Source organism: Cercospora kikuchii, assembly GCF_019650295.1.
Source record: "Cercospora kikuchii DNA, contig_00006, whole genome shotgun sequence".
Lineage (NCBI taxonomy): Eukaryota > Fungi > Ascomycota > Dothideomycetes > Mycosphaerellales > Mycosphaerellaceae > Cercospora > Cercospora kikuchii.
This window is the reverse complement of record NW_025408587.1, coordinates 2,378,984-2,392,962: the sequence shown is the minus strand read 5'-3', so window position 1 is coordinate 2,392,962 and position 13,979 is coordinate 2,378,984. Positions and strand designations below refer to the sequence as shown.

Genomic DNA, 13,979 nt, shown 5'->3' with positions numbered 1-13,979 from the left:
GAAACCTTGCTGTTCTTGTCGCTCACCAGTCACGCAATGATTAATGTACAGTGAGCACCACCCACGACGAGCAGAGAGCCGACGGATACGAGACGTGCAGACACGCGTTCACTCGTTGCGTTTCTTCGCACGTCGGCGCCCACCCGCCGTCGACCTGGTTGGGCGGCTCAGGGTACCCCAGCATCAACAGCGATGGTCGGCCCCCGATGTGCTGGACAAACCAGACTTTGCGGACGCGCTTCTCCGCTGCCCATGGGCGCCGTAATACACTCCCGATCGCGATTACTATGCACGCTGCCTGTCTGCTGACCAGTTGCACCACCGCGCCAGGAGACATTCCGCGGAGTGTTTGAGACGGCGCAGCAAACAGCAAACACACCTTTCTTCACTGAATGAATTTCCAAACCTTCGAGCGACGCAGGGTCTCTTTTGGGCGAGCGCAGCGCACTTGCTCCCCCACAATTTTCGGGCGAAAGCATTGAACTTCCGATTCAATCCGAAGAGCCGATAGACGACCACAGCCGCGCCCCAGAGTGCAGCCGTCTCCATGTTCTGCTGACAACACTATAAGTTACACTGGATGCTACAGCATGTGAGCTTTGTTGACGCGCTGATTAGTGTTCCACTGCCGCGGTGATAGTCGAATGGCTGCTGCACAGTCCAGATCCGCCCCGCCTCAATGCTTAATCACACAGCTGTGTCGTCATGTTAGAAGAAAGCACCCTCTAAGCTGCTGAAATGTCAGCCACGCCCGCGGACTGCACTCTGTCAACAAGCTTTGCTTCCTATCAACTCCAAAGCGAATATTTACTTGTTGCAGCGCCGCGGACAATCTCCCGATCATGGCAGACCAGACACTGAAGACACTGCATCCTTTCCTGCAAGAGAATACCTCCCAAGTCTCCTCGGGCGGCCATGTCAAGAGCTATTCCCATGACCTTGGCTCCGGTCCCATCTTCGTATGCGTCCATGGCTGGCCCCAAAGCAGCTACATGTGGAGACATGTCGTCTCTGAATTGAAAGACACCATCTCTCTCTTCGTGCCCGAACTCCCCGGCTACGGCTTCTCCTCTCTCCCTCCCAAACATGACAAGCGCACAGTAGGCAACCTCATCATCGAAGCTCTGCAACAAGTCTTCTCTAAAGATCGCCCCGTAATTTGGTGCGGTCACGACCGCGGAGGTAAACAAAGCTGAAACCGAGCTCTTCTATACAACCATTGGCTAACACCACTAACTTCCCCCAAAAGGCAGAATCGGCCACCGCCTAATCGTAGACAACACCCCCTCCCACAACATCATCTCCGCAATCCTCATCGACATCGTCCCCACAAAAGAACAATGGGCCGCCTTCTCCAACCCGGCCGCAAGCGCAGCCTACTACCACTGGCCCTTCCTCGCCCTCCCCACCGCCCCTCAAATGATCTCAGCAATGGGTAGTGGCGAATTCACAAAAATCAATCTCGAACGCGCCAAAGGCGCCTCCGAAGCCGGTGTTTCCAAATTCAAAGAAAATGACGCTGTAGGGCATTATTGTCATCAATTCTCCAATCCGGAGTGTGTTGCTGGGAGTTGTGGGGATTATCACGCGGGTGCGTTTGAGGATGTGGAGGAGCAGACTAAAGATCAGGAGAGCGGGAGGAAAGTGACTATTCCGTTGATGGTGGTTTGGTCGGCGAGTAATTTGGGGAGGATGCATGATGTGCCTAAAGTGTGGAAGGGCTGGGTGGAGAGGCCGGAGGAGGTGAGGTTTGAACCTGTGGATGGGGGGTTTGGGCATTATTTGCCGGAGGAGTGTCCCGAGAGGGTGCTGCCGTTGTTTAGGGAGTGGATTGAGGGCAGTGGGAAGTAGTCGATAGTGAGTTTAGGATTAAAGTGGTATATGATGGCCTGGAGCCTTTTTGAAATGCTCAAAAGAATAAAGGTCATCAGCCATTGTTAGACATCGAGCGACGCATACGAGAGAGTCTTGCACGGACGCATTCTGTTTCTTCTTATTTGCCAATGTCGGGATTTTAAGCGCCGCGTTGTTGCTGGACAGAGTTGATGTCGACTACAGTCCATGTTTCTGCTACCGATTGCTCTCTAACCCTAACCCTGAGGACAGTTGCCTTGCTAAGGTAGTATATGTCGATGCTGACATTTCTGTTGCTCGTCAACACTTTCTAACTTTGCGAGATTTGCGCTTGTCTTCAACAAGTGCATATGCATAATGTTATCAATTTGTCACGACGAAGAATTATCTAAGTTAGTACTGGCGATGGTTTAACCGGGAATATACGAGCGACGGAGGCCGTGCTTTGCACCAGGCTCATTGCGCGGGCCACAGAAAAGTGATTCGAGGTATGGCCTGGTTTTAGCATTATTTGCATAGTAGCACTGGCACGATAGTAGTATAGGAATGCTATGGGTCATGGACCGACGGGACAGGGTTTGCGGTGCTTGACGATTCTCATTGCGTGTTTTTGTGTTATTTGTAGTCTTCCTGCGGAGAGCTCATGCAGCCCTTGAAGTGGCTGAAGTAATGCTGCCCAAGCGTTTGCTGGCGACTCCAACAGTGCCGGACACGGCTCAACGAAGTTTTCGTGAGCCTTTGTAGCACTGTGTTGATTGCTGGCGCGATTGCCATTTGCTCGCTGAAAGTCGTGTTGCTGCAAAACGTGCCTGCGCAGCAGGTCGTTCTTTCCTTCCTTCCGTGCATGCTTTGCAGAATCTGGAGGACGGATTCCTAGACTTCATTGACTGCTCCGATCTCATTCATCTTCATCGGCTTGCACGAAAGGATTTGCGATTTCTTCGCTGCCGTCCACAGGGCTGATCAGTACGAGGAGTGTTCCTCGCGCCACGAGCAGACCGAGGTTTCTTGTGCTGGTATTGCCTTCTTCGTCTGGATCGGATGTCAGCATCTGCAACAGTGCATATTCATGGTCTGGAATGCTCACCTCGCGTCGTCTCCTTCACGTCATCGAGAACCAGATTCATGAGCTGATCATATCCTTTCAATGTCCCCGTGACTACAATCAAAATTAGTCAAATCAAATCTCTTCATCAAACACCGGTACACTCACCTTCTCGACCACCGCTGAACTTGACTGTGATCCCCTTCTCAAGATACTTGGACAAGTCAAGAATGTTTTCTTTCTTTCGCTCGGCGCCTTGCGCGTGACCACCACCTCGACCCCCGCGATCACCGCCACCTCTGCCACGCCCTTCACCGCGCCCACGACCTCCGCGAAATTGGCCTCGTTCTGCCATGATGTTGTGTTTGCGGAAGACTTGGCATCAGAATCGACGTTGGCCGAACAGGCGATGCGGCTCAAAGTTTGTCGTCCGTGCGTCTGACGGGATGGAGCGGGGAAGGAGCAGCTCCGCTGTCGTCGTGGCGGTCTGAGGCTGTGGTGTGGAGCAGGCGTGGACTGGCCGCTGTCGAGACGCCGTGCGGAAAGTCGTGGGCCTCCGTGCCAGCCACCGCCTCCTCTGCGTCGCTCCGAGCAGGCCGCGGTGTGTCGATGGGTGTATGTTTTCGACTCCGACTCACCGAAAGGATTGATGGGACGGCAGCAGACATCCACGCAGCACCGGGCCAGCAGGGCGGACGTCGCTGCGTGAGGCCGGTGCGTGATGGCGAAGGGCCGCTGCTGGCTGGCTCGACCGGGGTCACGACGCGACAAGCGATTTGCCGACTAGTCCTCATGCCGCCCACACGTAGCGGAGGAGGCAGCTCGCTTTCCGCTGGCCCAACTCGCAGCTGCTGCTGTCGCCTCCAGGCAAAAAGGCGAGGGGATTGAGGCGGCGACAGGCATCCCGCGAGCCCGCTCGAGGGTGCTGCAGCGCGGCAGGCCAGTGGCGGCTCGATCCCCCAGGTAAGTCGTGCGTCCGCAGCGGCCTGGCCGCGCGCTTTTGTCACGCCGCACCAACCCTCCACCACGGGCGCCGCGAGTTGTTGGGCTGTCCTGTGGGCAGGGACGACCAGCTCTCCCGGCGTCGACGCCCGCTCCGGCGCTCCCCTCCCTTTTCCTCTACGCCCTCCTCCTCCTCCTCCTCTCCTCCCCGTCTCCGTCACATTCTCTCCTCCCCATCGCCCTCCCCTCTGGCATGCCGCAAGCATGGACACCAGCACCTCCGTTTCGACCGACGCCGCTGCAGCCGCCGCCAAGCGCAAGCGGAGTCCCTCCACCGGCTCCGTCTCTGCGCCCGTCGCAAAGGCCGCGAAGACGAGCAGCCAGCTGAGCATCAACTACCTCGCCCGACAATCGCACGACGACTTGCCACTCATCAACAAGGACGACACCCTCCCGAATCTGCTCCACCTACTCGGCGCTTACAGCAACATCCTCGATAGACACGAGTCATTGGCCTCCAATCTTGGTGCGAGACCTCTCGGACCCATTCTCATCAAGCGCTTCGAACGCTGTTTCGACGCTCCGCCCAAAATCGTCGCCAGTCACCACAAGAATGCGACTGGAGACCCCGCCGAGACGAGTCACACCATCACCTGGCTAGAAGTAATTGAGTTTGCGCGCGCCCACCCCAGCCAGTTTACGCTCAGCACATTCTCCGAGGGCCGAAGGGTGTGCCAGTTCTACTACCCCCAGAAACAACTGCGCGTGCAGATCAGCGAGGAAGACTTTCTCTTCATTAATAGTGGAAGATGTCAGGAACTCATCCCGCCTCTGCCAATCTGGGAGGACGAAGAGAAGGAGGTCGGCACGTGCGATGTGCTGGAAACGAAGCTCAAGGAGCTGACCAACGTGGCCGACATGGTTGCGGCTCGCACACGGCAACTGTCTCATAGGTTGAAGGGCCGCCGAGCTGCGATACTCGAGCGACGAGCGGAGGGCGGTAGTGGGACACCGGCGAAGGCAACCGCTCCTCAGACGACCACGGCGCCTCCATCGTCCTCGGGCTCAGGATTTGTCGCTGTAAATGCAACTCCGGCCAATGGCAAGCCTGTCGCTGAGACTGTAGAACCGATGCTGGGATCGAACGCAGCTATTCGAACTGAACTTCTGCGGCATTTTGAGAGCTTGCCTCACAACCAAAACGCTCCGAAGCTTCACGCCCGGCACCAGTCCACAACAGTCGATCCTCAACAGACGCCGAAAACATTGGACTTTAGCGGGACACTGCCCAATGATGGCATCACGTCCAACACTTCATCATTATCGCCTGTGCCCACAAATGCATTGGGTGAAAGTCTACCCTATGCTTCCGATAGCAACCGAGCAAGCTCGACCACATACACACATCGTCCGTCCCTGAGCACTGGAAACCCATACTCCTCCAGCCACACGCCTCTCAAGCATAATTTCAGTCGCCCACTTCCCCCTGCACTGGAAAGTAGCCAACCATTCCGACCACTCTGTCAAGCCCATATGGACAGCCTTCCTCGAGGGACTCGCGTCATGCCGCCCTGTGACAGGTGTCGGAGGTTGCGCATGGACTGCGTCAAGAACCTGACGTCTTGCGCTGGATGCACCAGGAAACACGCTCGTTGCCACTGGCGTGACGTGTCGCGCGAGGAGTTGGGTGCGCTGGACCACCTCATGGACTCGAGCTACCCTGGCTTTGCGGGTTCTCCAACCAACGGCGCACATCCATCTAACGGATATGCGAACGGGACGAGTGACAATGGGGACAGCGATGATGACGATAGCAACCCCCTCGAGGACCTCGAAGCCTTGGACGAGAAGGAAGAACAGGAGAACCAGATTCGAGAGGATGAGGAAGGTCTACGCAACGCCAAAGAACTTGCTAGGCAGGGTTTTGAAGACAGCATGCGCGATGGCCAGCAACAACAGCCGATCTCAAACGAGCCTGGCGAGCCGAATCGCGGGCCAGGCGGAACTCTGCCAGGTCATGTACAAACTGCAAATGTCGGAATTGCTCAGACTGCGGAAGAGCCGCAACCTGTGGGCAACCTCGCTACCCCGCCAAACTCTGCGCAAGTTCAGGAGAGACCACTGGATCTTCCGTTTCAACCTCATGGCAATCAGCAGCGCGAGATGCTCCTGCACAAAGAAAGTGCTCCTATGGATCGTCCACCCTCCACGGACACGGCAACGACTAATGGCGGCTTCCGCCCCGTGAACGAGACTATGAATAATGGCAGCACGATTACTTCTGGTGGGACTGGGTGGCGAGCGATATGATTTTGGTCACATGTTTAGCGGCTACTGGCTGATGGATTCTTAGCTTATGATGGATGGATAAATGGATGTCTAGACCAGGTGCTCTGCCTACTGAACGGCGACACACAATGCACCGGATTTTCTTCGGCACACTTCTCAAACCAAACCCCCATCCTCTATTCTTCACCGTTAATGTGAGATGACTGAGAAGACCACGTGCCAGGAGCGTTTGTTCATGGTGAGTTGACGTCCAGCCTGAAGGTGGTTTATCGCTGTGTAGATTAGCAGGCACCCCCAACGTGCCAAGACTCTTTACGAATTCCACATCGTCTCGTCTCGCCATGCTTGAGGATCCCAATTCAGGCAATACACGATTCGTGCTCTCACTTTGTCTCGATGTCTGCAGGACGACATACCAATGTCATATCCTGTATCACGACAGGCCTCAACTCGGAAAATACCAGGCAATTGGGATCTCAACTTTCGCAAAGAGCTGATGTCTTGCATAGTCCTGCGGCTGGCACCTATCGATAGCCAGTCAGTCGAATGATGCGCTCGTTACACACGCAACAATCTGCGATGTAACACAGCCCACTTCAGGAACACCGCCATTCAGCGTCTGGCCCGCACCGACAATATACATTGAAATGTGGGGCGCAGTGGACTCGGAAGCGCCCAGATTGATTTCCCCACAGCGTTGCGGCAAATGTTGAGTGTGCAGAGATGCGCGACATGGGCCACCTGCGGGTGATGAAACAACAGCGGAGAAAAGAGTTGACGCAGGCCACAAGCACACACGGCACGGCACTGTATGGAGATCAGGAACGCGACAGTAGCGTACCGCGCAGTTGTCTTTGAGGACCGCCCACTGTCACCCAGGAACAGCAGCCGCCGGCGGCATTGACGCCGACGGAATCAATGCCACGGCTGTCGCATGAACGGGAAGCCATGCGATCGGCCGATTGCTTCGTGAACGAACACCTTCCTCGGATATCGAGACCGAACAGCCGCCAGGCGGCAGTCACGAGGCAGCGATAGATTGAGCCAGATGTCACCCATCTGTTGAGAGCACATGCCTGAGTGGAGAAGTCGTCGCTACAACTTGACCAAGTGTCTTTCGACCTCCCGTTCACCGACCGCGGTCTTCCCTGTACGACGGCCTCTTTGTACGACCTCAGAGGACTCGTATCCACACCAACACCAGCAACCTGGTGCAGAAGTGGCATCACTGTCAATCATGATCAGCAGCACACTCGTTTTTTGCGGCTGCTAAGAGCTTGCTATCATGCGAACTGTAAGCTCCCAGCTTGCAGCAGCTCACGGCGCTGCTGCGAGACGGCTGCTGGCATTGACATTTGCCATTGCGATCAGATCTCGCGTGTTGTCGCGCATGGCTGCAGACCTGCGCCACCCATATTTTGGCGAGGCCTAAAGCGGATTCAGTGTGCATGCCAAACAGCACGGCAACTCTCGAGAGTAGAATGGAGAAGAGGTCCACTTGCCTACAGGACATCCAGTCTCATAGGATCGCCCGTCATGTCGCGCAACATTGCGTTATGCAAGTCCTTGTATAGTTGTGCAGGACTTCAATCGCTGGACCGTCGAGATCAGGTGTTCGGCGACCTGGCCGCCTACATATACAGGCCATTCAAGGGTCCAATCACTGCTCGATCATCCTCTGAAACAGTCTGTGCCCTGTCATCGACAGGCAGGAACAGGGGAGAATCTACTGACCGCCTCTGCGAACATCCAACAACATCATCACAATGTCTGTCAAGCGGGTCTTTTGCACGACAAATGTTGAGGAGAATATCGAATTCCCCATGGCACAGTGTTCCCTGAGAGCCTGTTCGTCGATCGAGTGCACGCCATACGTGCAGGCCGTCTGCCGGTAGAGTTGCATTCCATCACGGGAGGCGTTCGTTGACGGCTGACGTTACAGTGAGCAGGCCACCCTCCGGTTGATTGCCTCTGCGACCTCTTTTCCGAGAAGCCGGATCTTCTCAGGCTGTACAAAACGGGCTTGCCTGCAAGGTCACGGTCCTTGATTTGTCCAAAGTCGGTGGCTCTGCACGAGATACTTATTCCCTCCGCAAGGTCCCTCGAAAATTTCTCTGAAGTTGCATCTTTCTTCACACCATCCTGCAAGTTCCCAGGTCCAGGGACAACGTTCCCGATCGTTCGCTTCTTGTTGTTCCTGAAGAAACATTCGGACCCCTTGCAGAAGGGTTTCAACAATCCAGCGCTCAAAGCTCGGGAAATTAGCGCCGCTCGGTCTCTGCAGTCCTTTTGCTGAAGGTCAGTGTAGACGAGCAGTAATTCGTGGTCGGGTACGGTGGTACCTGGCATTTGCCTATGCATCTCGACGTTGCTGACGGAACCAGTGATCGCGTTGGCCAGACCACCTTTCCGCGCCACCCTGACATAGCACTGTCGTCGATCGTTCCACGAGCACTGGAGAGACAGCCCAGACGATGCGGTTGTACAATGGTGAGTTTGCTCAGTCTGTCTGCCTCAGTCATTTCACCCCCAGGCAGTCGTTCTGCATACCGTGGAGACGCCTCAAACTCTAAAAGCCACACACGTTCCTCATTCTGTCTCCTGAATGACAATTCTCCCTTTGTCGATCCTCCAGGTCACCCGTGCACACTGTTCACTTTGGAACTTGTTGGAGGTGTACTGTCTTGTGTGTGTGTTCGACTCACCTGGGGCAACAATGATTGATTTGGGCTGACCATGCTGACCATCTGTTGCAGTCTACGAGATGTCTAGCACGTCGACACCGACTCGCCCTGCTCGTGGCTTAGTTGTGCCGGGCATCGATACGCATAGCGTGTTTGATCAGAAGCCTTGTCTGCCACAGCAGGCGCAGTCTTTTTCAGGATGGGGACCACTGACGCCTCCCTCATCGGCGCAAGATTCGAGGAGACCTTCGCTGGCCTTCTCTTCAATGTCGGATACGACACATCATTCCGGGCCGTCGTCGATTTCCAGTTTCTCGCAGCCTGCGACACCAGTCCACTCAATGGTCAACTCCACTGACAGCTTTGTCCACCAGTGGCATGAGACATCGGAGATGCACGCTGCCCTGCCTGCTCAGATGGAGACCGGGTGCACGTTGACTCAGCAGCAGCCTATGTGCGATATGTCCTACCCGCACGGCCTACCAATGTCCACCCAGAGCATGCCATTGCAAATATCAGATTCTTCACCCATGCGAAACGAAATGTGGCAGGATCCCCAACACGGCTCCTTTGGTCCTGCTCTACAGCACGGACTGGCGGATACGCTCTACCATAGCGTGCAGAATCTCGGACACCAGCATGCGCCGCATGCTTCTATGTGTGCCAATCCTTCGGCGTCCATGAACGCGTCGCTGGAGCAGTCAGTATTTCCCAATGTACCGGCGGTTCCATCTTTTCATGCACAGCCACGAGTAGTCGTTCCATCTCAACTGGGTCCCCAAGACGACTATCCGATGGATCACTATCCTCAGTATGATCAAAGTCAAAACGACTTCGCGCAGAGCTTCAACTCCAACATGACAGGAAGCAGTGGCTGGGAATCAGTCGGACCTCCAAGCCCAATGGAGCACTACATGAATCCATCCGAGGAAGACTACGTGATGGTAAAAGAGGAGTTCATCAAGGATGAGTTCGCCGGCACACCCACAAAATCACAGATCTGGCGCGACATCCACTACCCAGCCTCTCCCAGCGGCTCTCGTATCCAAAGACGGCCATCCAACAGAAAAGTTCGCAAGTCTCAGGCCAGAGCCAAGATCTTCTCCGAGTACGACACTGGCATCTGCCATGTCAAGTGCGAAGGTCCAAAGTTCTCACTCGTAACCGACCAAGAAGGGAAAAGACATGTCATCTCCGAAACGCCTCGCACCGTCAAAATGAACCGTTGCACTCACAAAAAAGACAACGGCACAATTTGCAATGCGAGCTTCGATCGTGCCGAACACCTCAAACGACACATGCTTTCGCACAGTAATGTGCGAGCTTTTCCGTGTCCTCTTCCGTCATGCACGAAAGAAATTGGTCGTTCTGACAACGCTTTGGATCATTTTATGACACATCTTCGGGAGAAGTCTAAGGGGAAGAGGAATCATCATTTTAGTTTGGATAAGATTGAAGAGTACCTTCGTGGCCACCATGCGTGGGATGATAAGAAGGTTACGAAGATGATTGAGAAGTTGCATAGGAGGATGGCGAATGAGATGGAGAAGGCGAGGATTGCGGCGATTGAGAAGGCGAGACAGGAGGCTATGGCGGAGGCGTATGGGAAGCAGAGGGCACGGCTGTGAGGATTGGTATGCGGATGCGCTTGGGATATTGACAAGAACGGCGCGACGGATACTACTGGCACAACAGCACTTGGGCATGGGAAATCAAGGACGGCGGCAAAGACTCTTCAGCAACGAAAACAACAACGACACAAAAGAGACATCACTCCTCTCCTGGTTTCTGGGTAATTACGGCACGGCGGTAACGATCTCGGATCTTTTGTTTGACAGTTATACCCCCTCGGCAGGGCTCAATTCGGATTCTTCATCGCAAAGGGGAAAAGAACATAATTACGATACATCATCAGCATCATCAACATTCAGCATTACTGTACTTCTGGTATGGTGGTATACAGTACACACGGGCAAGGCAGTTTTCGGCTTTTGGCGTTGGTGGATTGGGACTGGGACGCGTCTACGGCCGCGAAGAGAGATTTAGGTAGCCAAATAGTGTAACTCTAGTATGTAGTATGTATTAGTTGTAGTGAAAAATTCAAAGCGAATGAGTGCTGTTGTGGGTGCGGAGACACGCGCTCTACTCTACGCTGATTTCGCGGAAAGGGAGGTCTCACTTCAGATCCATAACGAGTATCCACTGCGTGGAAATACAGCGCCGATGTTAACTCATCAAAAATCTCGAGAGGTATTGCGTCCTCCCTATGTCCAGCATCTGCGCCGTCAACAAAGCCACTTCCACTTCTCGCGTCGCCAGATCGCGACCCATCATCTCTTCAGCAGAAGTATCAAATGACTCGACATGAACACATACAGCAAGAGTCCAATCCTCGAAAAGTTCAGGTCACTCTCGTGGCTCATGTTGAACAGCCGAAGAATCTTGCAATCTAAGACCTGCTCACTGGCCGTTCGTATGTCGATTGCAGCTCAAATTGAGGTCCTCGAGTTAGGCATACATCGATGCCTCAGTGAGTGTCCGTGTATTGTGATGCTGGACGAAGAGTACGACGGTGCCGGCGAATCTCCTGTGCTCAAGTGATCTCTCTTGCTCAAGATCGCGACGTGTTAGCGTGGTCGAGGAAGCGAGCTACTGCACGATAGGGCGCAAGTCCGTTCGGCAGCAATTGACGTTCATATTCCGCCAGCAATTGTGCTTACTCAGACAAGTTGGTAACTCATCGCCGACTTTAGTTCCGGTAGATCCCCATAAACAGGATTGCCAGCTTGTCGTTTTGCTGTTTTGTCGTGAACGTCGCGCAGGTCAGGGGTTCGAACGCCGGTTGGTGCTCCGTGGACTTTGTCTTTTTGTTTCGATTTCTCTTGATTGATTCGAATCGTTATTCTTCATGTTTGAAGCTGCGCGATTTTGCCTTTTGCCTTTTGTTGCTCTGCGACTGACTAACAGGAGAATCACGAGTGGTCGAACATGCGTCCTTGAAGGCTCAAGTCGGCGGTGTCATGCGGAGGCCCACCGGTCTATCGAGCTGCTTGTTGAGAACCTTTTGCCCCTCCATTTTGATCTCAGCATGGTACGCTCTCTACCGAGCTGTGGGCTTTGAAGTCCTCGGGTTATGTCGTATACCGAAACGACTTGTCCTCCTTATCAGTGACATCGGCCCCCTCTATAAATCTCATACTCTCAGCCTCATCACACTGTAACCCGTCCCGCACTCTATTATCTCTCCAGCATAGATACCAATAACTCGGAATGAAGACATACACCAGACCCCAATCTACCAACGCGCAAATGACTCCCGCTCGATACCTCGGCGGTTCCGTCCAAAGCTGTGGCGCCGCGATACAACCCGTGCTATACCCCACGAAAAACACAGCATTGACGAAAGCTTTCTTCGTATTTCCGCGGACGTTGCTCGCAGACAAGGACATGAGAATACTGAACTGTGAGCTGATGACGGATGCAAGCCAGCTCGCGACGATCATGCCCCAGCCTGCGGAGAGCGGAAGAATGGTGAGCAGAATGCATCCGGTGAGGGGTACCACGCACAGAATGAGGACGACGAGGTTCCGGCGATTGGGAAACCAAAGACATCCGAGGACTCCGACCCAGATGAAGGCGATTTGTATTGCACCGGAAGGAGAGCCGTAGAGGAGGGTTTGAGGAGATGTGTAGCCCAAATTCTTGATGACTAGGCTTGCGAAGGTGAGAACTGGAGAGCACATTGTGACTAAGATGCCAAACATGAAGACGTGGAAGGTTTTGATGTCGAGACAGGCTTCTTTGAATTGCTTCCATGAGAATGAAGTTTTGTCTCCGCCGTCATGCTGGGATGCGAGACGTTTTGCTGCGACGATGCGCTCGTCTGGAGTGAGGAACCAGGCTGTGTCGGGTCCAGCAGGCATGAGGAGGAAGAAAATTATGCCAGCGAATATGGTTACTGCGCCGCAGAGCAGGAACATTAGGCGCCAGGGAGCGATAGAAAGGTGGGACAGGTTTTCGCCGATGCCGTACATCATGAGAGAGCCGACAATCTGGGCGAGACCGTTGCAGGTGACCTGTGAGCAGATGCATTAGTTTATGTGTCCAGTGCTTGTGGTCCTCTGATGCTTGCTGCGAGAACGACACCGAGAATCAATTCAGCTTTGCAGCACTTACCCACATTCCCACCCTCATTGGGTGCTCTTCCTTCTTGTACCATATACTCGTGATAGTGATGAATGCCGGACTGACTGCGCCCTCAGTGAAACCGAGCAGACACCGAACAGCTGCGAAGCTTGCAAAGTTGTTCGGAGCAGCAAGGCACATGCAAACTCCACCCCATAGAATGACAGTCAAGCCCACGAATTTTGCAATGGGAAATCTGCTCATAAGGTAGATAAAAGGCCACTCGGAGGCCAGTTGTGCCATGTAGAAGCAACTTGTCAGCCAGCTGTACTGTGTAGAGCTCAGGTTCAGATCTTCGAGCAAGCCGTAAATCGATGCGTAAGAAAGACTCTGTTTGTCGAGATATTGCGTGAAGAACACGAGGCACATCTGATTGTGTGAGCTGGGTGGTCCTGTTGTCTGTTGCCTTGATGACTGACCATCGGGAGAACTATGAGGTCGATTTTGCGAAGCACGCGTCGTTCCGCATCGGGATCTGTGATGTTAACGTGAATTCCATGCTGTATATCGAGCTCCTCATGGGGTAATTTCTTTTCTTCAATCATGGTGGTCCGTAGCCATGCCTCGCCAAGAAGGGGAGATGCCAAATTTATTGAGAGCTCATAGTCTGAAGCGCGGGCAACGACAGTTTCGGCCTGCAGTGTGCTCGTGCCGGCGATAGGGCAAGCATCGACAGTTCTGGAAAGGATCTGCTCGTTACGTCGATGTGCGACGGCTTGGGGGGAGCAATGAAATGAGGGGATTGTAGCATCAGCAGTACAATTCAAAGCCTATCTTTCGAGGTAACGGAGTGCTATTGCCGTCTCGCATCATGTGGAATTGCCAGGATCGATGCTTAATGACCTCTCGTGGCTCAGCTTTGTGATATCCGTGGCCGCTGCTGCCGGCCGTTCGGCGGACGACTCCGAGTCCTTATCGCTGGCTGCATACAAGAGATATACTTCTGGAACACTCGTACGCTCATATCATTGCCTTCCTGG

The 13,979-nt window shown here is 54.0% G+C and overlaps 5 protein-coding genes across 5 annotated transcripts; 3 read left to right on the top strand and 2 right to left on the bottom strand.

Annotated features, from left to right (window-relative positions):
* Positions 1-842: 842 nt before the first annotated feature.
* Positions 843-1,851, top strand: CKM354_000986200 (uncharacterized protein; the record flags this gene model as incomplete). Its single annotated transcript, XM_044805301.1, has 2 exons — positions 843-1,182; positions 1,250-1,851. The coding sequence occupies 2 exons, from the start codon at positions 843-845 to the stop codon at positions 1,849-1,851; spliced, it is 942 nt and encodes a 313-aa protein (XP_044661236.1).
* Positions 1,852-2,752: 901 nt separating this feature from the next.
* Positions 2,753-3,254, bottom strand: CKM354_000986100 (uncharacterized protein; the record flags this gene model as incomplete). The annotated part of the gene is made up of 3 exons (XM_044805300.1): positions 2,753-2,886; positions 2,942-3,013; positions 3,068-3,254. 3 exons carry the CDS (start codon positions 3,252-3,254, stop codon positions 2,753-2,755), a joined length of 393 nt encoding a protein of 130 aa, XP_044661235.1.
* An 851-nt stretch (positions 3,255-4,105) lies between these two features.
* On the top strand, positions 4,106-6,151 carry CKM354_000986000 (uncharacterized protein; the record flags this gene model as incomplete). The annotated part of the gene is made up of 1 exon (XM_044805299.1): positions 4,106-6,151. One exon carries the CDS (start codon positions 4,106-4,108, stop codon positions 6,149-6,151), a length of 2,046 nt encoding a protein of 681 aa, XP_044661234.1.
* Positions 6,152-9,155: 3,004 nt separating this feature from the next.
* On the top strand, positions 9,156-10,442 carry CKM354_000985900 (uncharacterized protein; the record flags this gene model as incomplete). Its single annotated transcript, XM_044805298.1, has 1 exon — positions 9,156-10,442. The coding sequence occupies one exon, from the start codon at positions 9,156-9,158 to the stop codon at positions 10,440-10,442; it is 1,287 nt and encodes a 428-aa protein (XP_044661233.1).
* Positions 10,443-11,945: 1,503 nt separating this feature from the next.
* Positions 11,946-13,544, bottom strand: CKM354_000985800 (uncharacterized protein; the record flags this gene model as incomplete). The annotated part of the gene is made up of 3 exons (XM_044805297.1): positions 11,946-12,890; positions 12,991-13,368; positions 13,419-13,544. 3 exons carry the CDS (start codon positions 13,542-13,544, stop codon positions 11,946-11,948), a joined length of 1,449 nt encoding a protein of 482 aa, XP_044661232.1.
* Positions 13,545-13,979: the final 435 nt, after the last annotated feature.